This window comes from Amblyomma maculatum, chromosome 6, assembly GCF_055883805.1.
Source record: "Amblyomma maculatum isolate TAMU_Amacu chromosome 6, ASM5588380v1, whole genome shotgun sequence".
Lineage (NCBI taxonomy): Eukaryota > Metazoa > Arthropoda > Arachnida > Ixodida > Ixodidae > Amblyomma > Amblyomma maculatum.
The window spans coordinates 50,005,219-50,032,444 of record NC_139349.1 but is presented as its reverse complement, the minus strand read 5'-3'; the positions used below and the strand labels follow the sequence as shown (position 1 = coordinate 50,032,444).

Here is a 27,226-nt window from a genome sequence, read left to right as displayed (position 1 = left end):
TACTCACCTATAAGAGAAATGGCCTCTCCTGCATTCGTCTAGCATGCACTAGACCACCAGCAGACTAGCCTGCCAAATCTAGCTGTCTGGCTCAGAGAACGGTAGACAACTCCACATAAGTATTGTTCTTAGAAGAAATGAATTCTCTGGTCTTACCTATGTATGCAACGTTTGTATGGCAGCTAAAGATGCACATATGGCGGAAAAAAAACTGTGTTGAAAAATTCTCCCACCACTCATTTCAAACTTACGCCTTAGCCAAAAACACAGTGTACCATTGCTTTGAAGTGAATGGCGATGTAGTGCAACCTCTGGGATCCATGCCCCAAAACACTGTAGAGGTTCAACTATCCTTGAACGAAGTTTCACGAGCACAAGCCATCGTCCGCAGCCACAGTTGCTACTGCCGCTTCAATCTTGGCTCTCTTCCTCGCTTGGTAAGTTTCTCGGAAACATGCTAGTCTTGCTTCTCGTCCAACATTAACACTTGAACAGCGTGAATGTAACTGCTCCAAACTACAGGCGTTCTAGATAAATCTGGTCACACCTATAGTCACAAAGTGATGAAGCAGAACCTGCACTAAAGAAATGCAAAAGTATGAGCATCGCTGCTGCTGTTGCGACACTAGACGTGTTGGTATCACTATATTTTTCTGTTCTGTGACACCGCTTGGTAGATTCACCCCCCAATACTAAACTTGCGCACCTTGCCTGCACTTGTCCAGATGGTGTGTGCGTATGACATATATTTACCTAGGTTAAATAAAGGAGTGAAACTTCCATTAAGATGACAACGTTCACTGCCCAAGGTGAAAGTGTGTTGCACCTTTACAAGACATGTGATCAGCTGTCGCGATGGCATACAGTGCTCTCATGCCTGGGCCATAGAAGCTGATGTGTTCATCCTTGCCCGGGTTTGAAATCCAGTTGTGGCAGTGTTTGCTGTGGCACAGCAGTGGGGAGATGCAGATGGTACTGACGGATGCGCAGATAAATGACCTTCAAGAATGAAGATGACGTTTGCTGCACAGCACAACAGTTCAAGGTTAAAGTTCAGAGTGAGGTGACCTCGAGGTTTGGCAAGTTGGAGAAGTAGAGCTTACACTCTAAAATTAGTTTTGACGCATGTGTTTTGCTAGCGAAACGGTGATGGCAATACAATAGCTGTATTCTATCTCTTGCTCTTCCCTAGTTAGCCATCTTTTCTGAGAGAGCGAGCTCTTTATGATCAGAGTGTGGTACCCCATTGATGCAGATCAACTTGTGTTCAGCCTAGGTCTCCTTTTAGAGAGCACCTCAAGGGAATGGCTGAAAGCGGAGCAAGAGGCAGCAATTTTCAGCAATGCCTAATTTGCTTTACCAACAACACACGACATGCTGTTGGGGTTGGATTATAATCTAGCCAAAGAAACAAGCTACTACAAAATTATAAGCAAAGATATACCCCTTTTTTCTTCTAATAAGATTGCAAATGCAGCAAATAACAAAATATGGTGAAGTTGCAGCTGGTCCACAGTGTTAAAATACAGGCCATCCAAATATGCCCCTTATATCTCAACTGCCACAACAATGCTCCACCACCCTAATAAATCACATACAATAATACAGAAGCTTTCCAGCAACATGAGAATTCCAAGCAGAAAAGTAGTTTTTAGTTGCTCTAAGCAACATTTGCCAAAGATGAAAATTGGCAGGAAATGCATTGATTATGACGCAAGTCAACCTTCCCTGAAAGAGCATTAAGGTATAAGCGTATAAACAGATACAAAATCCACCGCTAAAGTTCCAAGTACCTCTATCATTTCTTTTCTTCTTTTTTTTGTAACCTGAGCTGAGCTGCCCTGTACACAGGAGTGGGCCACGTTAAGAGATGCCTGGAAGCCTAGAGATATCCAAAGAAGCCTGGCTATGTACACTTGCGCTTGATACCAGTCTTCCTGAGGACATAATAACCAGGAAACAGATGCACATCGCAGTAAATAGATAAGCCTTTTATTTCAATTGTGCGACTAGCAGGAACGTTAGGTCTGAAACATGAGCATGCTTATTTATGAGAGACCACGCTTTAGCAAAAAACAGCATAACAACTAACTTTGAAACATGCAGGCACTTGTATAATTGTTTTGTTGCACACAGCACTGGACAGACCGAACAAAGAGTACTGATAAAGCATCCTTGTGTTTTCAAAGCAAATATCGACACAAGAATATGCACCAATGCTTCCCTTGGAGGCACACAAAGAGATCTTATCTAGCACAATAACAGTAGATTGTAAAACCAAATTAACAAAGGTGGACCAAAAGGACAAAAACAAACAGATGACAGATGCTAAATTACTTCTCTCTTGCATGATAGGAGTTGCAAGTATAATAACTTGCACTGCCTCTAGTATCAGAGAAGGAAGCTATGAGCGAATGAAAAGATGCATAAGTAAACACACATATGCATTGAATGCTGACAGTTTAAATGCATTTCTGAGTGCACCCAAAACTAAACTAAGAAAAATCTAAAATCGACTGCTAAGGATTAAAATGTGACAATCTACAGGCAGCTTTTGCTTGGCACAGTAAATGACAGCCTTGAACATTGGGCTGTCATGTCATGAACATTTGCAACCCCCTTCCGATTCTTACAATAGCAAAGGTTTGTAGGACTGTTTACTTTTTGCAAAAATGTGCAAAAAGCCACAAATTTCACAGCACATTAAGATGGCCTCTGTACTCAAAAGAGTGTTCAGCCGAAGGCAGCGGTGTCCAAAATGAAACGGTAACAAAACTGTCACAGATACATCCGACAAATGTCTTCTTGAGCAAGGAAAGCTCAAACTGCAGCTTCTTCAAAGACTCGTTCTTATATAAACATTCTGTTACTGCTTCCTCCCTATAGAAACCGCCAGTAGTTGTGCTCTTCTTAAGCAACGTGCTTGCATTTATGGCTGATGAGTGTTTATTTATATCTAAGAAAAAAAAGAACATTACAATTACAACTAATTTTCTTGCTTCATTATTCTTCTTACAACTTAGAAAACCGTAGTCAGCATCATAATGTTGCCTGAACAGCCGCTGAACTCTTCCACCCATACTGCACCTCCATCCGTTCCTTTTACTTAGGCTTCCACGACACTACAGAGAATAAGCAAGCCAACCCAATAAGGCCCTCAACTTTCTGCGACGACAATGTTAAGTTTCGTGAATATTTCGCGGGAGGCATCAATTAGTGCTTCAAAACGCACTTCGTGTTACATTCAGAACAAATAGTGCAAATTTTGTTCTTTTTTTTAGTTTGGCAGCTAAAGTAACCTTCGCCACCAGGCTCACGAGCCACGAGAGAAGTAAACTTTTCAATGACCTTGGGGCAAGGCGCGCAGCATGCAAGTCAAAGGAAGTCGCTATGTGCATAGAAAAAAGGCGCTGCAGGTTACCGAAGGGAGAAGGCGCTGAAACAAGTTGAATGGTGTAAAGAGAAGGGCAAAAGGGTGAAGGACTGCGTAGCTGGAAACACACAACGTTGGTGGCATGGCGGTGACGACGGTTAATAAACTATCGAAGATTTGGCTCCACTTGATTGTGGCGCACACATCTGAAGCACTGTCCCTTAAATAATGCCAATATATTTGCAGCTTCTGTATTTTAGCGTGCTGTTTGAGTGTTCTTGGTCGGCCCTCAGAAGCGGTTGCCTGAACAGTTGGCAACTGCGTTACAGTTGTAATAATAATAGTAATTCTTCCATCGTACTGTCACTTCTACCGACATCCGTAACAACAGCATTAAAGAAGAGACCATGACAGCAGCAGTCAATTCTATGCAAAAACAAAAAAACAAAAAAAAAAAAAAAACCCCACTTAAATCCATGATATTTTGCAGAATTGTGGAAAACTAGTGGCTTTACCAATATATATAGCTATATACCAAGCCAAGCCAGATATTTACACGAATTCAAAAAGGCACAAGTAGAAAGCATACCCCACACACAAAGTTTACAAGACCAGCAGTTCTTGTTAACAAGGCACAAGATAAAATGAGTAAAGGCTTTCACAGCCCTCAATAACCTGTCCAGCAGGAATCACAAATACACGATGTGGTGCTGGCCAGGCTGGCAGACACATTAACGGTGGCTAAGCTGCAAGGTGCTAAGACACATCAGGTTCAACACCAAGGCTTCTTCCTGCTTAAAAGAATATTTTAGAAAGTCTTACATTCATTTACGTGAAGAGGGGTGCGCCAATATTTGAGCTGTACATTTTAGTGTGGCAGAACCAACTTTGAAGGTTTTGTCATCCATGTGACGGCTTTTAAACCAAGACACGAGCCAATAAAACAATAAACCATGTTATATGCACGCACAGCACTGAACTCTGCATGTAACTTGGAACAGCTGGTGAACACTGCCAGCTTTTGTAGCAAAGGGCTCCAATTTTGCACCAAAATTCCTTTTCAATTAAGCTGATATCAATGCCATTCAATCAAAATAGTCAACAATCGCCCAAATTGTATAGATTATAAATATATATGACAATGCTGCTATAAAGAATTATATCTGCATGCATACAACATAGTCGCAATGCTAAACTATTTTTTCCAAGCTGCTGCTCCTTGCAAATGCATTCCACCAATGGGTGGCTGCATAATGAATACATATCACCTCTTCCGTGAGTTAGCTGGTCACGTCTTTAAAAAGGGTAATGTGGTACATCAATTCCAAAACACTACACATTGACCTGATAGCAAATTAGTGCAACACTGTACCGCTGTTGACATATCTTTGCTCCATGTACCCATGAAAACATCAATGCAGTGTACAAAGTGCACTGACCTACCACGAAGTGTGAGGAACATTCGTAACCACCTGTGACAAAGGTTGGATGCATAATAGTAGTAGCAGCTCAAAAGCACTGTGCGTATAACGTTGTAGTCAACTTGCAAATACTAGCTAGGACTACCTCTTGCAAAACTAGCCTCAATGTATTGCAAAGGTTCCGCAACAGCAAAAAAAGAAGCTGCACTAAAAAAGTGCTTGAGGCACAACAGTCTAGGCAATACCAGTACAGCCGCACGTTGCCGCTAAAAACTCAAAGCCAAAAAATAAATAAAAAAGGCATGAAAAAAGTTGCTAGCATTAAAAATTCGCATACTCTGCCCCATAAATATTTACTGCATTTCTGCAAATGAGAAGAAAAGCACAGAGCAACCACCTCCAACTCTTCGCAAGGAGTGAAAACATGGCATTTGGACCGAGCTACACAGCATCTGCCAACAGCACCAGTCAGCAGTGACAAAAGGGACAAAATGCTTCCGCGAAAGCTCAATACCTTAACAAACGATCAACATTAACAACGTCAACAACCATGGCTGAAAAATGTGCGTCACCGCTACGTTGCTAAAGTGAATCTTTCATAGCCCAACGGTGTGGGCACCAAGGGGTAATTGTAAATGCAACTACACTTTTAACGAAACTGCGACTCAAAGACAATCACATCTTGTAAACATCGGCTGGCTTCCATGGTGATGCAAGTTCCCTCCCAAGCGCAACTTCAAAAAAAAAACAACAACAACAAGAAAACACTTCTGAAAGTTCTTCAAGAACTTTTTATGGTAGTATGCTATCAGATGCAACAATGGACAGCTAAAGAGCTCTCTCATGGTTCACTACAGCCCCTAAAAGAAATTTTGTATACTAGCTAAACAGATGAGTGAAGGCAGCTGTTAGTTTTGATGCCAATCCATTGCCTTATAGTATTGCATATCTTATTATTAGGGGTGTGCGAATACTGAAATTTTCGAACATGAATTGAATACCAAGATGAGGGGAAAATGCCTTCAAATAATGAATATAAAAAAAAAAAACGTATAAAACATTGTTTATCTTGCTTATTTTAGAATTCATGTGGTATTTGCAAATAAAATTAAACTGGAATTACACATAAGTCCATACACTACTGAAAAATAGTTTAAATTTTTGTATGGGATTTGATATACCTTTTTACACAACAAAAGCCTGCATAAAATCGCATGGAGCTGTCATATTGCTGCTGAATACAATAAACTCATTATTTCAGCCTTCAAGGGGTCAGAATGTCCACTTTGAGCGAAAGCTTGAATTATTAAAAGGGCCTGAAAAAACTGCCAAAACCCATTAGCGTGACAGTAACTTTATCTGATGAACACATGCAGGATGGTTGTCTGCGTTTGAGATGAAAATGAAGTGCGAACAATGTTTTTCACCGGTCTCGTCAAGTGCTTCACCTTGCACTCACTGTCAGGAAGGCCCCATCGCATTTTAAAGATGTTTCACTTCACTGTCCATGCAGTCATGTACTGCAGTGAAGCAAGCACTGCGATGAAATTGCGATGAATTCGAAAATTTTCGCCGTGTTCAACCATTTTCAAATACTCGGAAACTTCGGAATATCAGTTTTTTAGTATAAGAATACGAATCAAATCACAAGTATATTCGATTCAAATTCAAAATTTGGAATATTTGCACACCCTGAATCAGTATATCCATTATGTAGATATACCATAATGCTTGTTACATATCTAAGCTGGCCCTCCAGGTAGCAATGCTTATGACACACGTTTACTGCTTGTCTGCTCAAACCCTGTCAACCTCCGTTGCAGTATTTTGAGGCCTGCACACTTCGTTCACGCAAAAATATGCTGCCTACAAAACAATGGAACCAATGAACTCTGATAGGAACATGCATACAGCAAAATAAAAACCAATGGATAGCAATTATCCTCCAATACGACCAACATAAAAGGCATACGTTTACAGTGCCTGTATTTATGCTTAAGAACACACACAAGAAAAGCAGGAAACGCAGTGATTGGAACGCCCTCGTGAAGTGAAAGCCTGAACACATCAGGGGTTCAAAGAGAACATTAACCCCAACTGGCTTATTCTCAAAGGTCAAGCAAGAGTCCTTATGACCCATGCAACAGTAGGAGCTACAGGCCTTGAACAAAGGCAAGGTTAGGGCCTGCAGTTTCAGATGTCCAAGTTAGCATCTCGTCCGGCACGGATACAAAAAAAGCTCATTAACTTTTCCAATCAATGTGCTCTTCTCATACTAATTTCGCAGTGTATTCAAACAACATCACTGTGCTACACGTAAAGCATCACATACAACAGTCTCAACAACGCTTTTTGTCATGTACTACCTGCGTTCCAACACTCAAAAATATCATTGCAGGTTTGATCATTCTTCAGAGTTTCTGAAGCCCATCACATCACGGCATGTTAAGACACTGGCCTCATGGTGGTAGTATTAAACTGTCACGGCTGCAAGAACAGCGAAGCATCAAAAAGCGCACCAACTGTAAACACTAATTTAAACCGGTCAAGTTACCAGCCTAGGGTGCCCTCAGTTGTGGTCCCTTTTTTTGCTCACTTTCTTGCTTTTGTCGGTCTTCTTCGGTGGCGGGGACAGGCTGCTGTGCGTGTTGCGGCCATAGACACTTTTGCACAAAGCAAAGACAAGAAGAAAAAAAATACATTTAAGAGAAATCTTAACTGAAAATGCAAGAAGCAAAAACAAGTCATTATGCTAGAAAGACACCAGAAAGGCAAAGGCAATAACTCATCAAAGTCTTCCTTTTTTTCGTTGCCATATGAAGGTATAGCTCGACATTGCTTTTTATTGCCATAGTTTAAACTCCGGGGCCACTCAACTTTACCCAAAGTAACTTTGTGAGGAAGAGCTTCTTGCTACATTTCATAGCAATAAAAAAAAATAGAAGGCTTTCAGTCTTTACTGTACCTATGCCCTATATAGAGATGTATACTTAACAGTCTTTCACAGATAAAGTATGACAGATCAGCACCTGATTACAGCTGTAAGGAATATACTTTCTCAAAAATAGAATGGACAGTAATGAACATATAGGATTAATGGAATGGATTTATAGAATAAAAAGACAGACCACATCTAGGTTAAGGTAAGGAGTGGAATAAAGATGGAGAACAGGCACATAGCCGACTGGGGTCACTAGTAGTCCTAATAATTAAAATTAAGCTCTATACTCCCAAATCCGTTCCCATTGCATCAGTCCTCACACTACCCTCGGTAAAGTAGAGTGGAACGGAAAAGACAAGCAAGCAAAAAAGACATGCAGCATGGGTCAGAAAGAGAAGTTATGTGAGGTGCCAAAGAGGGAGAATTTGCTCCATCCATGATAGGGAAAAACAATTCATAATACTAAGACAAAAAAAAAAAAAAAAAAAAAGTTTCATGAAGCTTCGACTATCTAACTCCATCATTTATTTTATGTTGCTGTCATGCTGGCTCACAGACTCTCGTTACTTGACCCTCGAACACTCGTTCTTCTATGCCCCTATCAGGATGGAGACACATCATGGAATAAAGGCCCGAAGCATGCTGGATATTTGGTATGGTTGTACCAAGAAAGAGAAAACAAGCCGAAAAGACAAGCAGCAGGCCCTGGCAAACAGCACCACATAATACGGTTTTCGCTTCTTAGCACACTGAAGTTGGTAGCAGCACATGACTGAAAATTTGCCATTTTTACAGGGTTGTCAACTGCTCATCATTAAATAGTTTTAAAGCACAAAAAACAGACAAGACACAAAGGTAGGTGATGGGACGAAGCGCCAACTTCCAACTGATTTTATTGCATGCAAGAAACATACTTATATTGTTTGTCGTCACAAGTAGGTAGGTCACTTAAAGCTCAGGAACGACCTGATAAGGCGCGCTCCAGGAACATCTTTTCACAGTTATACAATAAAATTGATGTGTCGCTTACGCACAAGTTGCCCTTTTTTTTTTTTATAAAAAATGCTTCTATCAACTCCCTAGCATTGGTATCGTTGCTTTTGCCCAGAATGCGCACATCAGTGAAGCATGGCTCACAATTACGGGACGGGCATTCAATAATGTGCTTAGTTAAATGTGTGCCTTCCTTGTTCTGCTCTACGTTTGTCTCCTGTTCCCTCGTTCGCTCATTCAGGCACCTGCCAGTCTGACCTATGTAGGAGTGCCCGCAAGACAGGGGGATTTCATAGACAACCCCTTCAGCACATTTCACAAATGGTCTCCTGTGCTTTGTTCCACAGTCTCGTTCCTTGGCTGCGAAACCAACTAGCCCAGCAGCAAGTGCTTTTTGTCAACTGCTCCCCGACCATGCCGACAACAGGCCGCTAGTACTTGGGATGAACAGAAAGAATTGTGTGGATTGCTAAGGAAATGAGCAGAGTGTTCTCTCTCTCTCTCTCTTTTTTTTTTTTTTTTTGTCTCCTGTGCCTACAGTGCAAAACCAATTTAGTAGGGTCGATATGTAGGCCAGTTGGTGAGACATTGATGAGACATTGATGAGACAACGATCATTTAAGAGAACACACGTGTTCCTTGGGTGAGCCGGGGGGGTTCTAATCTGCCTGTTAACTGTCACAGTTACAGGGGTTGTAGCCCTGCATTCAGTCAGACTAAGATCATCAGAAGAAGGAAGGGGCAGCTTGAAGAAGAGATTGTAGAAGCGGTGTCCATTACACGCGCACAACAGAATGAATGCGTTAACTCTCCTTCCATTACCCTCCTCCAAAAAGAATTGTGTTTTCTTGCGGTGTGACTTTTGGGTGCTTGTTTATTTTTCTTTCTTTTCATGTGTTTCTGGTTCCTTTCTGCAGTAGTTTCAATGTCTTGCTTCCACGTGAGTTATATTTACAATAGCTGACCTAAGAATCCCGATTCACACCTATTTAAATTTGCTTTTAGCGCTTCAAAACATTTGCTCAAAAATTTTCCCCGCGTAATTATCGCACCCCCCAAACTTAGCATAAATTTTGCGCGAAAAAAAGTGCTAGCATGATGAGAGTACTGCATTACTACGGCATGAAAGCCACCTTTATACCTTGAAGAATTCATATTTAAAAATTATTGGAAGTATTCACTTAAATATCTTACATATTGCAACGACTGTTCCTCTGCAATGCTCACTAAAGCAATTACCTGCTCAGCAAGTGAGATGTGTCACGAAAGAAAAGAGAAAAAAAAAAAAAAAAAGACTAGAAAAAGTTTGGAAACCTGGCTTCTTAAGCCATTAAGCCACATGCTGCAGTCAGCAGGCAGGAACCTTCGAAACTATCTGCATGAGCAGGAAAAGGCGAAACAGAGGAAGGAATAGATCGAAACGATACTCACTACTTGTAGGTCTCACTGCGAATGTATTCAACAACATGCGAGACTCCAATCTGCAGCTGGTCAGCAATGGGCGCCACCCACGGGTTGTCATCCATTCGCACAACACAACGATGGCTGGCCAGATCGAGGTTGCCTGCAGGGACAGGGATAACATGGTAGTTTAGATACCACATTCTTGCCATTAGGTTTGGCACAAAAGCATCTTAATGGCGCAACATAGACGTTAATGATGTAACAGATGTATACCAATGGGTAATAGACTTGCACACTAGCCAGAAGGCTAATAATCTAACCAGTACAATAGTAAAATAAATCAATAATTTAATGTATTTAGGCGAATCCTCCAAGGCAGAATACACTAAAATAATGAATTAACTACTCATTAGCATCCACTCACGTTCAATCTTATGACCATTAAGGAAAGCTACACAGCTTTCATAGAAATTTTGCAATCAAAGAGAAAATGGTATCATTACAATGTTAGCTTTTCTTTGTGGCTGTATGACTAGGCTTGGGTGGATGGTAACGAAAAACTAGCCCTCATTTCAGAGCAATAGCCCATACGAAGCTCTAGATAGACTACAAGGAAATCGCTGCTGAACAAAGAGTGGCACGCCACAGATTTTCACGCCAACATCAGTGTTCTCCCAAGTGCAAGTGAAGAAGCAGGCTACACAGATATGCTTGTGAAACTCAAGATTCACTGAGAGCTATAAGAGGTTTTCAGAATGACCACATGGCATGAGCGCATGGCATGTAAACATGGCAATGGTAGCAATGGCAACACATTATGGAATCAGCTATTGCAGTAGCCGAAGTTTGTTTTTTTCTTTCCTTGTATAGTACGTATATGTGGGAGAAGTGGTGGCCTGTGACATGTGACCTCTTGGGATAGAAATGACATGCTGAACTGTGTCATCTACATTGTGCAAGTCAATAGGGTATAAAGTGAAGGCCTTAGCCCAATTACCTGCTTTTTCTCATTAGGCCCTTTTAGACTGGCCTATGCCACAATGTACCAGTGCTTGTGGCTACTAAAATACTCAGATGAGCTGAAACAGTGAGCCATCTGAGGCATCAGCAATATACTCCTTCAAGGAAGCCTGTTACAAGGTATTCTATTGATATTCAGCTCTCCACATTAGAAAAATGGAAGTCATATAATATTAGCTCTTGCAACATACGTACATAACACTCATACAAACAAGATACGTAACTGTTCATGCATCTTTCTTCCCCCTTTTATGCTAAAATTTCACTAACTGTTCCTTTCAACTCTTGTGGACACAGAGCATTTGTCTTTCTGAAGTGCACTTAGCTCACATTGATTCTGGCCTAAACCAGGCCTGCACCCTTCCTAGGCCGAGCAGCACTTAAGTACTGAAGGTAGGTTCTGAAGTACATTGTAATGCTTTTAGTGGTTCAATACCTAACAAGTTTGCAAAATACAAAATGAACTCAGAAAAATGGAATGGTAAGTACTGTTTTGACTGCATTCTTTTGCATTTTCTGCAGTCATTTCATTTTTTTTTCGCACGCACGCCCAACAATGTCACATGGCATTGCCCTACATTTAGAAGTTTGCACTCTGGAAACAGTTGAAAACTAGCGCTAACCTCCTTGACTTATTATTTGCTAATCACATGAGACCATAAAAAAAGGGCATTCAGCAATGTACACGTTCAGTACACAGGCCCATCACCTTACAGGCCCAAGCCTGGCTTATGGTTGTTGCCCAAAGCTCAGGCCTGGCTCAGCAAAAAACTGCTGTACATACAGGCTAGGATTTTGAGTAAGCCCGAGTCCATGCAGCACTCCGTAGCACTCAAAAGACACGAGCTCCATAACATCTCACCTCCCCCCCCTTCACAAGTGGTGCTATTCCAGGAATCTGAACTCTCGGCAAGCTTTGTTAGCCATGGGGGGCTCCCATACTGGACAGCAGAGATGGAAAAAGATGAAGCTCGCAAATCACCATGTATGGTCTGCATTTGCCAGCTCAGGCAATTTACCTAACGCATATACAGAGTTCTTCAATACTGCTAGCTGTGAAACTTCCCATACCGCCCATGTATAAAAGAATGGCAGTTCTGATTGGTGAAAGTTTGGGTGCTTACGGATAGTGGCGACACCTGCGGCCATTAAGGGAAACTGCGTCGAAGTTACAAACTTTTAGATGTTTGACAAATACACGATCACTTGGCAAATAAAATCAACTGAAGAGATGCGTAGCAAAACTTAAGGGAACAACTTCACAAAAGATACAAGAGTGCTTACTCTACTAGAAATCGTCTCTCACTCTTCAATGCGCAGTTGACATTGGAAAGCAGATCGAGCAAGAAGAGCAGCATTTAGAATTCACCTTCAGTGCTTCTGTGAACCGCATTCAAGAAACAAAAACGGGATCATTCAACCGCTCACATAGTACCTGCTACCGTTCTGGTTCGGCATGTCTTTTCATTGCCAATGTAATCCATACCACTTTACATACTCAGTTGCTAACGTCTCCAAGGAATCTGTTTTCTTATACAAGTACTTAGCCTTGACTTTGTACTAAGGTCTCTCCTGGCACACATATGTAACAAGCACTGTCACATCCGCTAATCGATCATTGGGATTTTTGAAGCGTCACCTGTGACAAGAGCCTCAGAATGTTAAGTTTGTCGCATACAAATCACTCATCCCACCAAAGCTAGAATACGCATCTGCTATCTGTAGTCCCCACCAAGCATATCTCATTAGCACACTTGAATCAGTTCAAAATCAGGCCACAAAGTTCATTCATTCCACTTATTAATACAACATCAGTGTATCGTCACTTACAGCCCAATCAGATCTAGTTAACTCTTGGTCATCATCGTTGTGCCGCCTCTCTTTGTTTCACAGGTCCTTTTACAGTTCACTGTGCCAACCACTCTACACCACCCCCCTTGCATACTATCTCACCACACCGGCCATTCACTTCAATTGTTTTGTCAACGGGCCTGTACTGTCATCTTTCCAGCACCCTCTTTTCTTCACAGTGCAACAGACTGGAATGGCTTTCCAATGATATACCTGCCATCACTCTTTAAGGGAATAAGTGAAGTGAAGAAAAATGTCCTTTGCAAATATGGAGGGGGGGGCTTAGAATCAAAAAGATACAGTATATCTGGGTTCCCTATACATCAGATCGACTATACTAAATCTCTTCAGCAATGAGTAGATGCAATAATGAGCTAAGAGTGAAACATTTTGCTATTTTTCTGTTCATGCTAAAGGCTTACACAAGTAATCATGTTACCTTTTTCTGCCCAGGCACTAACAACTTTAAATCTAGCCATAGCACTAAAAACCCGACGAGAGGTTCGTTTCCACTACTAATGCCGCCTACCCAGCTCAGGTGGCAGGAGGGTGAGTCTGTTGCCCTGAATGTGCAGCTCTCTCAGCCTGGTCAGCTGGCCCAACTCCTTGGGAAGCTCCACAAGGTCGTTCTCCCGCACCGACAGCTGGAAACACACACACACAAAGAAAGAGGAAATGAATGCAAGCAATGGTTCAAATAACTGCACATTACCATCAAACTTTATCTCATTCGAAAGAGCAGTGCATTTAGTTTTAATGCTCTATGTTGCTGATGCACATAAGTGCTGGTGTGCATGAACTGAGAAAAATATGGAGTGTACAAAATGGCGTTTAAAGTTCGACCTACCTGCCTTTTGGAAGTTTTCAGGAAAAAAAAACGACCGCATGGAAAGACAGCTTCAGAAGAGAGCAAGTCTGAACCAATGTTCAGGGGAATCTCCAAAGTGGAGCAGATTTGTCATGAGGAGTAATTATTACTCACTGGTATGTACACAACTGCAGCCACATGGATACAGACTAAAGCTATACAGCTTTCAAGAAATGTCACAGTTGAAGAAAAAACTAGGGGGGTCAGTTAAGCTCAGCTTTTAAGGGTATGATGGGACAACATCGAAGGCTCTTGTCCGCAACTCCCGTTGTGAATACTTGTCCGCATACATGCACTGTGCAACTCACCTTTAATTTGTGCCACTGTTATGTCACACATACTCTTCAGCATAGTCGTAAGCTAGGTGCTTTATTTAGGGGAAAGACCAGCCAACATAGGTATAAAGCCCCACTTAACCAAGCCATATGCATCTGCTTGTATCTATGCATCTGACTCAGAATGAAAAAGTCGCAGAAGGTTCGATTCCCTTCCCCATCCCATCTGAAATGAGATGCTCCTGTTAGTTCCTGTCAAATCAGCCACAGCATCGCACAATCGTACCGATAATCAGAGGGTAAGAAGGTATGCTAGCTCCACACATTTCTGTTGTTTTTTTTAATCCCAGAATACAGAAAACTTCCTTCTAAGCAAACTCTTTCAAACTGAGTCTTTTCATGGCGCTTGCCATTCTCCAGAACCGAACAAGGGCACGATAGAGCCAAAAATCACCTTCTGAGATTATTGACCAAATCAATACATAAGGAAACTTTAAAAACAGCAACTAAGAATAATATGAACCTTCATTCCATTAACCAGTCTCATAGCAATGAACAGTGTCAGCCACCCTCACGAATAAAACAAGATACATGTAGTACACTAAATCTTGATTACTATGAACACCATATTAAAGAAATTTTCAAATTTACAATCGAAGTTTTTGAACATAAAAATATTTCAGAACTAGGAATTTCACTATAGCACATATTTCAGAATAAAATACATAATATATCTTTCCTTCATAATCAAGGAACACCAGTTTTCCAAATTTTGCTAAAATTAACAGCGCCAAAACACTTACGTGGAACAGAAAGCGCAGTTTCTGTATGTATGGCCCGTAAGCAGTAGCTATCATCATCACCATACATAGTGCCAGCTCCTTGCGCCACCACATTAATGTGGTTCAATATGCAGCAGCCTAGCAGGCCTAGCCACCTTTTTCTCTTTGTGTTTTTATCACCAGGCTTTGACAGACATCAAATAAAATCACAGAAAAACACTTTGTGTTGAGCATCGTTCGATCGCCAGACAGTCGTTCACACCATTCATGTGTGCTGGGAATGTATTGTTTGTGAAGTTTGTGCGAGATCCGACACCACATATTATTGTGGTCATTTTTCGCATCTGACACCACTGCTATGTTTTTCGTTTTTTCCAAGAGAGCCATTATTTATTATCATTGTCATCTCTGAGGGCTCTGATAATGCTGTTATGCAAGTGTTACATTTATTGTTTTTATCTGAAATGTTATCTACCTTTGACATGAAAAGGTCATTTGCTGCAAATGGTTCACACATTTACTGAGCTACTGTTGACGAATGGTTGCAAAAAACTTCCATGCAAATGAGGTGGGAACAAAGTCAAGCTTGCCTGAGAGCAGCTTTTTTGTCTCTGCTCCCTGCCTTTCCCTGTGTAAATATGCGAAGATAAACACTGAAGTGCACTGAACCGAGTATAGGCCTAATGGGGTCCTTTACAAGGGTTGCAATGCACAGAATACCAAAAATAGCTTGTTAAGAGATCCTGCAAGCAGTGAAACGTATATAAATATATATGGGTGTGTTCTGATAAGAACGTTAATTGAGGTCCCATGACCATATTTTGTTTGCAATTAAATTTTTACATGTGGTGGGCAAATGTCTCGACACAAAGGAATGAACCTTAGTTTTGCAAGATATGCAGTAGTTTTCTAGGAAAAAAATAGAATATCGCTACAGGCAGAAAACGCCGTTTTTTTTTGTTTTTTTTTTAATTTCAAAAAGTTGCAAGTTTGGAGCCCTGCTGCTTTCACACTAAACTTTTCTCATCTATTATATTTCACTCACACAAACTATGCAACTTTTGCTTTTATAAAAATTATTAGAAACACATTTTGTTGTTGCAGTTGATTTAGTAAAAAATCCCAAACTTTGCTTCAGGAGCGACATGCTGCAAAAATGTTCATTTTCAACCTCACATACTGGTATGATGCCTTAAGTTGTTTGCACTAAATTTTTTTTTATTATTATTATGCAAGTAATGGTCTTAATTTCACACAAAACTTGGAGCTCTAGACTGCTAGGTATGTTCTCCACAAGGCATCAAAGTCGCCCGAAATTTGAAAACAGCATAAAAAAAAGGGGGGGCAACTGTGATTCGTTAAAAAAAGAAAAAAGAAAAACACATCTTCGATTTTTATTAAAATACCTTTCATGAATCCTCAGCACCTCAGAAATATTACGAACTAAAAAGTGTTGCATTGTTTAAAATTATAAAAATAAATATAAAACTAAGCACTGGTCCTGAATACTGCCAATATTCAACCCTACATTCTGGCATGACTCAATAAAGTGTTGCCGCTGAAACTTATTATATATATTATCCAGGACTCATTCTTTATTTCTGAAAAAATTTGAAGCTCTAGAGTTGTTCATTATATCTCTATAATATCTCGGAATTTGCCAAAATTCAAGATTATAAGAGAAAGGACAACTTTGATTGCCATCTCAATGCTTATAACATCATTTTCTGCTTGTTGACAGGGTTGATGATAGCTCAAAATGGAATAAGTTTGCTTTTTCTTGTAATTTCAAGGGAGAACGCAAGTGACGTTTGAGCTTCTTCGCTATAGTGGACTCGCTTTTTTTTTTTTTTTTTAAAAAGAAGCAGTGCTATTCAATCCAGTTCTTAATAATATTATTTTATTTCTCGGTTATGACAAAAATTAACAATACTAAATTTTTGAAGACTATTTTTATATTGTGCACAAAAGTGCAATCATAAGGAAAGCACTTTACAGCATGATAGTTTTGGTGGAATTTTATTTATCTTTACGGCAGCAGCACGAATGAGCCAAGATGATGAGTATTCTTGTCTGCAGAGCTATATAGCCCAGAAAAGAAAATATAAAGCGAGCCACCACGTAGCGAACCCACCGTCCACCTAACCTGCAAAGCGTATCCTGCATTTTCTTCTAAAACATGTAAGGATGCTTACAATTTGCAAATTCTTCAGCTGCCCAATGGCTGGAGGAAGCTTCTCAAATTCGTTGTCACCCAAGTACAAAGCTCGCAGTGTATCTGTAAGCAAAAGGTAGTCATGATAAGAGGAGACCAAATAAAATTTCACCAAACTAACTTTCAGAATATCAGGGTTTTTTGTAATAGTTCGCTGCAGTCGAATAAAGTAGTTCACTTTCATTTTTGTACCCATGTATCATTTGTGAACTTTAAAGGAAGCCACTTGATGAAGCTAAAAAAGAACCAAAAAGCTGCTTATTACAAAAACACAAGGGTTTTAGTAATTTACTCATGGTGACAAGGCATGGTAGGGGTAACATTAAGAGATAGAAAGCGTGCAGAGTGGGTCAGAAAAATAACTCAAGTTACCGACATTCTAGTAGAAATTAAGAAGAAGAAATGGACATGGGCAGGACATGTAGTGCGAAGAGAGGATAACCGATGGTCGCTGAGGGTAACAAACTGGGTAACAAAAGCAGGGGGCGGCAGAAAGTTAGGTGGGCGGATGAGATTAAAAAGTTCGCAGGGGTCAAGTGGATGCAGCTAGCACAGAACCAAGTTAAGTGGAGAAATATGAGAGAGGCCTTCGCCCTGCAGTGGGTATAATCAGGATGATGATGATGCTGATGATGATGACAAGGCTTAGCAGTCACACATCATATTGCCACTTATTTAAAATCTGACATTCTGTCTTCTTAATCACAACTGCCAACACAAACCAGAGAACGAAACAAAAAAGGCAGAGAAACAAGATACTCCAATATGAATAACTGCCGTTTCAGACGTCATAGATAAAGCCTTGGCATGCAGCAATCTTCACTGAAAGGAAAAAAGCTTAGCAAACAAAAAAAAAAAAGACAGATGCAGTGGCACAGATGCCATAATGCCCGTTTCAGTAAGTATCGAGATTGAGAGTGAAAAAACAGATAGGCTATTTTCTGTCCTTTTATGACATCAATTCAAGAATTATAGAGATACAGATGAATCCAAAATGGCCTGAGGTCTGCAAAGATGCATATGGTAAAGTGACTGCAGCTGTAGACAGATGAAAAACTAATGCTGCACTCTCCAACCCTTTTGAAATGTTACTCCACCCATGTCTGCATGTTGTTGGCAGCAGTAGGAATATGCCTACCCAGTTTAAGTGGTGGCCAAGGGAAGAAAAATCACGTGAAAGCTGAAATTCAAGTGCAGTGACAAGGTAAGAGGAAATTAGCAAGGACAGGGCGCCTATAATAGGCGTATGGCAGAGGTAGTAGGAGGCCAATGGGGGAAGCTCTTGTTCTTTGCACTATTTAATCTGGTTGATAATGGATATAAGGAGTAATAAGATGAAGTGCCTTCCAAAAAGAAAAGTTTGTATCACTCACTGTTCAAACATATAGCACATTGTCACGTACACGGTGATTCGAGATACCAAGGATAGCTTTTATGACAGGGGGTTAGCCCAGACACAATGGCAGCAAGCAGCACAGACGCAAAAACGCAAGCGACACTTCGTTGTCCTTTCAACTTCGTTCACTTCTCAGTCATAGATACATACATATATATATATATATATATATTCTTTAATTATTCAGATGGTTTCTTACCCATTATAAAAAAGTTGTTTGAGAGGGACTGCTCGTTGAGGTTGTTGTAAGTGAGGTCGAGCACTTCGAGCACAGGGAAGGCACCAAAACCTCGAGGCAGGCTGCTCAGCCTGTTGATGCTGGTGGCAGAAAAGCAGAAAATTGTGGCATAATGAACATGACCAGAAAGCAGCCTTTACATTCGGTAAGTGGTTAGGAAATAAGCTATCAAAAAGAAAAACCAAGACTGGCAACAATGAACAATGAGCCAGGCTAGTCCGCCCAACTAAAATCCAAGATAGCACCTCTCACGGACACACAAAACCCGGTGTTTGCGACAATGGTGACCGCTCGAGTCTATGTCATGCCATAAAAATGTGCCTTCGGCCAAGAACACCAGCTTCATGGTATTGCTGGCGCATATTTTAGTTAAAAAAATCGAGCTTTGGGACTCCTGAAAGAAGTCTGAAATATCACGCAAGTCCAAATTATTGGAGTCCAAAAAAACGGTCAACTACAGTACTATGTACATTAAAGTAAGAGTTACGCTCTACGAAGAGTCAGATTTCTCTAACTTGGCAGCCAGTTATTTGGAAAATCAGCAGAGTAATCGCATGCATTGTCCATATAATTTCTTCCTGTGCAGCACACCAATTGCTATCAACAAGGTGTTATCATTTCTTTTCACTCTTTTTGTTCACTTGCCAATCCAGCAGCCCTTTCATTTGTGTGGCGTGTTGAGTCATCCATTTTCATAATTGCTCTAGACGGCAAGAATACACTTAAATGCACATGACGCCGAGCTCCTGGTTCAAGTTGCTGCATGCACCAAACTAAATACTGAGCAAGCAAACAGACACAACTTCAGCACTGTCCAATAAATGCATGCACCATCAAGGACTGTTTTGCTTGTACCAATTCTGTTTTATGAGAATTTCCAATGGCAGCCCCCAAGTAACTATGCAAAAGTGTCATGTTTGCAAACAAGGCATTACCTCATCAGAACCTAGCTAATCCTTAACCATAGCCAACTGACGTCCCTTGTCTCCGTTATTCTGGCCCAGCGCTGCTTGCAATAAAAATATTAATTTCCTCAACCTCCTGGCCAATGATAAAAAGCAAGCCGCTGCAAAGGGGCATTAGGCAAGAGGACAACGCTGTGCACCCCGTGTAAGCCTGACATTTTTTGCCAATATATCTGAGACTAAGTGACGGCTCTTTTCCACTGGCAGCATAAATTATCGCACCTAAGTCAATAATTAACTTGCACTCAAGTGATGCGCACCTACAAACAAGACTAATCGAGTGCAGTCAAGCCTCACTATAATGGATACTTCAGTTCTTGTGCAAAAGTGTAGAAATGTCCACAGAATGAGTCCGTATTAACAGATAAAAAAAATATATATATATTTGAAAAAAAAAAAAAAAAAAAGGAACCACTGTGATTAAGGTCTACAATTGTGCAGGATGGTGGGCAGTGAAATGGAAATTAAATAAACTGTCATTCCGGGTGCACTGTACTGGTAACCATTACACTCGTTTCTAGACGTATTGAACATGGATGTATTAAAAACCCAGTATAAAATTAGAACACTACTGAATGCATTTATAGAACTCCTATAAATGGAACAAGTGATATACTAAATGGCGCACCACGCCCCTGAAAGTGGCCTTTCCCTAATTGCACTATCGCAATGATGGGCAGCTATTATTCATGCTAGCCATGCGAAGACACAGTAAAAGTGCATGACGTGAGGAACTTGGTATGTGTATAGGTTTAGCCTTCGGTCTAGCGGCACCACTTAACACACGACGCTACTGTTACGCAAGGAAGCCAGAGTTTGGTGCTATGCTGGACCATATGCAGTGAAGCGAACCTAGCTGACTGAAGACAACTGGTAGCGCTCACCACATTTGCTTCGTTCGCCTTGCTGTCCAAAGTACTGCAGAAACCAACTATGCCCTTTTCTTCATGAAAGGTTAATTGTGCCAATTGTACACCAACGACAAGATTAGACCTCTTTGTTTGGAAATAGCTAATTACAAAGCACTATCTGTGGTGGCTTCGATGACAAACCAGCTACACCTAGGGACACTCTGCGAGCAACGCGCTGCCTGCGCAAAAGCGAGCGGCACTTCTCTGCAGAATCCACACCCGTAGCACGAGCACACCGTAGCATTCCTCCTATGTTGCATGTAACCTTATTCACTGCCGTGTTTTATACACAAAATTATCAACATGTCAAATTATTTACAATCTCCTTCGAGTTCGATACATCCGGGATCGACTGTATCTCTAAATATACAGGATTTGAAATACCTAGCAACCCTTGAGATGAATGATGGTGCTTCATGGTACAATGACCCATCTTCTGTCACAACTGCTCACATTCCACAAACGACCAGCCAAAATATCTGCATTTAGTCAACTGGCAACTACTGAATATGGCGTTCAGAGTAGCACGAGCCGTAGAGAAAGTTCTCTTTGCCACCATTCACGGAATTCAATGCGGTAAATGGCAAGGCCCGCCAGCAGGGCACCTTAGCAATGCAAAGCACGAAATTAAGAAAAAAAGGACCTTCGCTTATTGCATTTACACTTTCCCACTGCCTTTGCACAGGTCCCATCCCCTCTGTGCATTTTCATGCTGCCCATTGCCCAGACAGTGAGTTACCATATTAAAAAGGCTTGAATACTACACTAGAAAAGATTGGTCCCCTGAAAAATATCCACAATTTGAATCGTTTAAACAAGAGTAATTTTAACACAACATGTCTGTACATGCTCCCACCAGAAAGTAACAGTGAACCTTAAAATAAATTTGAATATTTACCGCAAGTACCTTCCTCTATTTAAGGTAATGAAATAGTACACTTTGCATTTATCTATAAAGGCATTACAGTTCCTGTTACAAAAATGAAAGACTGATTTGTTTCACGAGCTTTTACGAGTTGCATTACCTAGCAGCATTGTAGCAAAACAGGAACAAAAGAGAGATGAAGTTTTGCTAAATACAGCATTATATGGGTTTCTTGACGTTTCTTTTTATTTTAAAAGAGTACAGACACTAAATTTTGGTGCCATTTTTCTTCTTGTTCATTATGTATAACAAATTCCTATGTATGGATCACCACGTGGTTCTCGCCTACGACTGCTAAATAATTTATAATTGAATTTTCTTTTCTCATCAGTTTCGGTTTCGGTTCCAGCAGCTAAGAGATGACTGTGACGTAGCAATCAAGTATAGGTCATGCGCGGCATGAAAGAACAGCGCTATAATCACTGCTGTCTCTTAACTTGTTGTGATTTGTTCTTGAGGCAGGCTGGCTTCAGCATTCTAGTGAATTCAAACAACAAAAGAACAATTGTGTCGCTGTTTTTCTCATTTCTCACATGACCTAGACTTGATTTTCACATCACAGCCATTGCTTGGCTGTTGAAACTGAAACTGAAACAGGCGAGAAAAGAAATTCAATTATAAATTATTTTGTGGTCGGAGGCAAATAGCACCGGGTGATTCGTATACAACAATGTCTTACACATCATTACAAATGATAAAACACAAACCCCAAAAATTAGGTGTCTAATCTGATTTGATTGAGCATGCAAGGTCATGCAAAATAAAAGAGTGTGACAAGTTCGATCGACACTTATAGTGTGCCTATTATGCCCAAAGTTTTTTTTCTTTACTAGACTTTATTTTTCACATAAGCATTATGACATCTTGTAGATGTCATGTCCACATATTCAGAATGCAAATAGTGTGCATTACATCATATTGTTTAGGCCCTTAGGCCTTGTCACATTTATACTCAAGTATTGTATTCAAGCAAGAATGTTCTGTGAGCATGTTTAGTTTTATTAGGTACCCTGAAGAACAGAACTACTTTTAAACACATGGAAACAGAAAAGAGACAAGAAAAATGCATTGCTGTTGCACAATAGCACAGCATCCCCCTTCAACCAATCAAGAATTTTCAGCGGACTAGTAGGTGCGCAGGAGCACAGAAACTACAGTATTAGTTGTGAACATGCACAGTGTTGCGGACTTGTAAACTCACTGTAGCTACTTACGATAAGTTGAGAATCTTCAGTTTTGGCATTGTAGAGATTGATGATGGCAACTCCTGCACAGATCAAAAGCATTAGGAGTGAACAAGCAACCAGTTGAGAAACACACACTGCAATTTTGCTAGGACCACATCATAATCATAAGGACCATATCAAATAAGTGCACAAAAAAATCAATTACCTGTAGACATACACCACAGCACGCAATTTCAATAATGGCTGCAGCATAGCATGCCATCAAACGATACAAGTTCACATATTTAAGTGTGCCACAGATCCTCACTGCTAATTTTCCAGCTTCAGAACAGCACTGCACAGATCTGTGCCCAACTCATGCATATGCACAGAGGCAAAAATAAAGCAATTGTATGCAATTTTGCTAGGACCACATCATAATCATAAGGACCATATCAAATAAGTGCACAAAAAAATCAATTACCTGTAGACATACACCACAGCACGCAATTTCAATAATGGCTGCAGCATAGCATGCCATCAAACGATACAAGTTCACATATTTAAGTGTGCCACAGATCCTCACTGCTAATTTTCCAGCTTCAGAACAGCACTGCACAGATCTGTGCCCAACTCATGCATATGCACAGAGGCAAAAATAAAGCAATTGTAAGACATGTGACGCTACTTCAGTGAAACATAATACAATGTCTCAGGCAGTCAGAACTACTCAGACCCCTCCGCTATGCCATCTCCCATAACCTGAGTCTTCAAGACTTTAAATGTGATAAACAAAAGCAAACAAATACTACCATTAAAGATCAGAGCGAAACCTCAATATACAAGGTCCATACTGAAAAATACTGCTACAAAACTTACAGTCCTTATTGCAAGAATCTTTCTAAAGTGATGGGAAATATATGCCAGAGGCAAAACAACTTACCACAATCTGATTGTTGCATAGTGTCAGAATTTCCAAGTTGTATAAGTTTGCTATACTGGCAGGAACAACTGAAAATAAATGCGTGGATCTGCATCATCCCACCACATGCGAGACCACCGTATGGGACCACTATATGACAATAATGTCTCCAGTTACCAAGACAGAACTGTGCTTAGTTAAGACTGTACCATACTCTTACACACCTAAGCCATGCCTGCACAGATATTATGCGTCACTTGGAGAAATAAAGACAGAAGAAAAGCCGAGAAATAGCAAACCAACAGCATTTTTTCACGTGTACACTCAGCAGCAAAAGTTTGTGACACGTGTGCTCTGGGAAAAAAAATTATTTTTGCAAGGCCGTCACTTGCACCAGCACGTCCCCCCTTTTACTTGCAACATTCCAGCAACTGGGTAATGTTGCTGCGCTAAAATCATTTTCTGTACACAGGCATCCCAATGACATTTGCTGTTAACTGTAAACCTATTACCAAGAGTAAGTTTCAATGAAATGCCAGCCCTATTGAAACATTATTTCAGATATAAACAGACTACTTTATAGTAAGAAAGTCTGAGAATTATTACCCAAACAAGCTCTAGTTACTTACATCTTTTTTTTTTTTTAATTTATTTTTTTTTGTTCAAATATGTATTATCACACCAAAAAGAGTACGAGACTCCTGAAAGTATGTGCTGGGATCATGCAAAACTGCATGCAAGCATCATGCAACGAAGCACTCCTGGTGTAATGACCAGCATAGTCTACTGCTTGATTGTCAGATTAGCACCCGCATGCAGTTTGGTATGATCCCTGCACATGCTTGCTGGAGTCTTTTAACTTTGCTCACAATATATACAAATTCGTCTGATCCACCAACTTGTAGTGTATAAGAAGCAACTAATTCACTCAAAACAAACAGAATAAAAAATTTATGCCTTTATAAAAGACTGTGCAAAAAGAGTTGTGCTATAATCAAACTTTTGTGAAAAAAATTGATAAGACGATAAATGATATGAATCTGGCCAGCACCTAAAACCAAGTTGCCTGTAAGCATCATGTACTGCAGCAATATGATGGCTGGTCTATTTTTCATACCATCATTTCAGAATATCCTTCTTGCAAGAAACATGGTGGCTACGAATGCATAACAGTCCTTCCTAACACGGTGGTGAGCAATTTTTTTTTTTTTTTCTTGCCGTATCAGGCGTCACTCTCGATCACCATTCAGTATTTCTGGAATGCAAGCTACATAATGACACATGCCCTGTCAGCAAGCGCTAGGAAATGCAGCTTAGGGGTGTTTTGAGTATCTGTGTTATTGCTGCCAAGAATGAACTGAGAACAAGAAATACTGCATAAAGTATGAAAGTGCATGTCATAAAACAAACATGTACAGAGGCAACTGTCCTTGAATTGCATATGACTATGGTTTGGTATGTTTAAACCAAGCAGCTAATGTGAAAGCAACAAACTGACGAGTCAGGCACATACACACACTAGGTATAAATGGAAACTACAATAATAGAACTGCAGTTTAAATGTAGCAAATGTTCCAAACACAGGTCACACTATCTACAATTGACCCACTCTCTTATGTCACAAATTTTTATTTGACAAAATTGACTTGCCCTAAATTTATATCAGCATTATACCAGACAAATGGCTGCACGCCACTTCCATGCTTTCAAACTGAAAGCATGTTTAAAAAGCTGTCCGCTTTAGAAGCATAAGTAAAGCTAGCCATTATAGAACATTCATGAACACCATGTGAAGAAGTTTAAGTATAACGCTAAGCTTACAAGGACCATAGCAATGAAATCAGAAAAGCAGAAAAGAAGAAAGAAAAGAGCCTGCTTTTCAACAGGCTCAAGCTATAGTTTTATGCGAAATGCAGTTTTTGATCGCATTTGCAAAGTAGAACGTTTCCCAAAATCTTGTTTTTAGCACAAGACTCATTTCCAGGAAAAACACCTCTAGACCCTAGGTTGCCAGCAGAGCTAAGCAACAATATCAGTAAAAGTAAAAGCATCAGCATGCAGGTCTCTTTATTTACTTTTTTTTACTGTTCTAATGCCTGCTGCTAGCTGTTTTTTATACAAGTACATTTTCGAGGCAACACTAGAAATAAGTAATATTACTATACATACTCACCTCTAATCTTGTTGTGGCTCAGAGTCAACCTTGTCAAATTTGGCAGCGAAACTGAAAAACCACACCAGAAATACAGAAGGTAGTAATTGATTAAGATCGATGGCACGAGCACTAACAGTGATTGATGTCAGCATTGTAATGTGCTTTAATCATGAACAAAAACACACAAACTTCTGGTCATACAAAACACACCATTGGTGTTAGACAGCAGAGAACCTGTAGTATAATTTTTTTATTATTGTTATATTATGGACAACACTGATCAACAATTATGAATTTAGACAGCTGTAAAGAAGTAGCATTTAGGAACGCCTTATTCCGAAGTTTTCCTTACTTAAGCTGAATTCAAACAAACTGTTGGAGCATGGGCGGCTGCTATTATGAAATAGGGCGTGCATGCAAATGATGCATAACTTCTGCTGCTCTGCCACATGACATTTCCAACTGCATATGTCCGAAAGCAAAACACATACTATAAACAACGCGAACAGATATCCAACGCGCTACCATACTAAAGACAAACAGTAGCAAGCTTGCACTGACATAACGCAAGCATATTTGTGGGCGTTGACGCATCGGTGCAAGTAGCCACAGCAGACCTGCTCAGCTTAAATTTAAACATGCTTGTCAAAAGTTTGAAACCGGCACAGAGCATATATAAAAGTGGCGATTAATTTGGGGAGAGGTTCTCGTTTAATGCTGATGGTAATCGCACGCCCAACGGCGGCGTTAGTCCCAGGACAAGATCAAAAGAGAACAGACGATATTTCTGACAAGGTGCATGATTTCAATGACCCAAGTGTTCTCAAAGAGTTTATTCCAATCTTCGCATCCGGTGACAAAATAAAAGTCATGGAAAAGCAAGGCTGATCTACGCTGGCTACGCCCAGGTCGTGCGCACGCATTGCTTTGTTTACTTTCTGTTCGTAACAGCAGCTGTGTTTCACAGTAACAGCTCGAAACCGCAGGGACGGGACGATCGTGTAAACAATCCGGAGCACTTCGCGGACCACACGATGCACGATATCAAACACGATGCTCGTTACTCGCAACATGTAAACCCATCTACGTGAATCAACCCCCGCAGATGTGACATCACAACCGGTTTAAAAATACGGCGGCCGCGCCAAATTTGGAAAAGGGGTCAAAAACAGAGGAGTACGCCTTCGTAAGGCCGCAACTCACACAGTCCGGGTATCTCCTCGATGGACGTAATTCCTCGATCGACCAGATCGAGCTCGGGGTTGTTTTGTTCACGGGCTTCGTCCACCACTTTCTTCACCTTGGCCATTTTGTTAAAATCCAGGCAATTACAGGAAGTGTGCTTGGTGTCGCGCTCCATCCTGCTCGACTTCCGGACCTCGACTCACTGCAGTTTTCCTTGCGG

The 27,226-nt window shown here is 40.6% G+C and overlaps 1 protein-coding gene across 1 annotated transcript; it reads right to left on the bottom strand.

Annotated features, from left to right (window-relative positions):
• Window positions 1-1,975: 1,975 nt before the first annotated feature.
• On the bottom strand, window positions 1,976-27,226 carry ics (ras suppressor protein 1). The gene is made up of 9 exons (XM_084606644.1): window positions 27,025-27,226; window positions 25,840-25,890; window positions 23,688-23,755; window positions 22,793-22,845; window positions 18,739-18,857; window positions 17,124-17,206; window positions 13,533-13,647; window positions 10,160-10,292; window positions 1,976-7,457 (listed from the first exon to the last, which is right to left on the bottom strand). The coding sequence occupies exons 1-9, from the start codon at window positions 27,179-27,181 to the stop codon at window positions 7,364-7,366; spliced, it is 873 nt and encodes a 290-aa protein (XP_084462770.1). The 5' UTR covers window positions 27,182-27,226; the 3' UTR covers window positions 1,976-7,363.

What these genes read in the sequence shown, in the direction of transcription:
- ics (XM_084606644.1), bottom strand. Translation starts at nt 27,181, where the DNA reads ATGGAGCGCGACACCAAGCACACTTCCTGTAATTGCCTGGATTTTAAC. An exon ending in CGAGGAGATACCCGGACTGT is followed by an intron (nt 25,891 to 27,024) that starts GTGAGTTGCGGC and finishes GTGGTTTTTCAG; the next exon opens with TTTCGCTGCCAAATTTGACA. An exon ending in TATGCAACAATCAGATTGTG is followed by an intron (nt 22,846 to 23,687) that starts GTAAGTTGTTTT and finishes TGATCTGTGCAG; the next exon opens with GAGTTGCCATCATCAATCTC.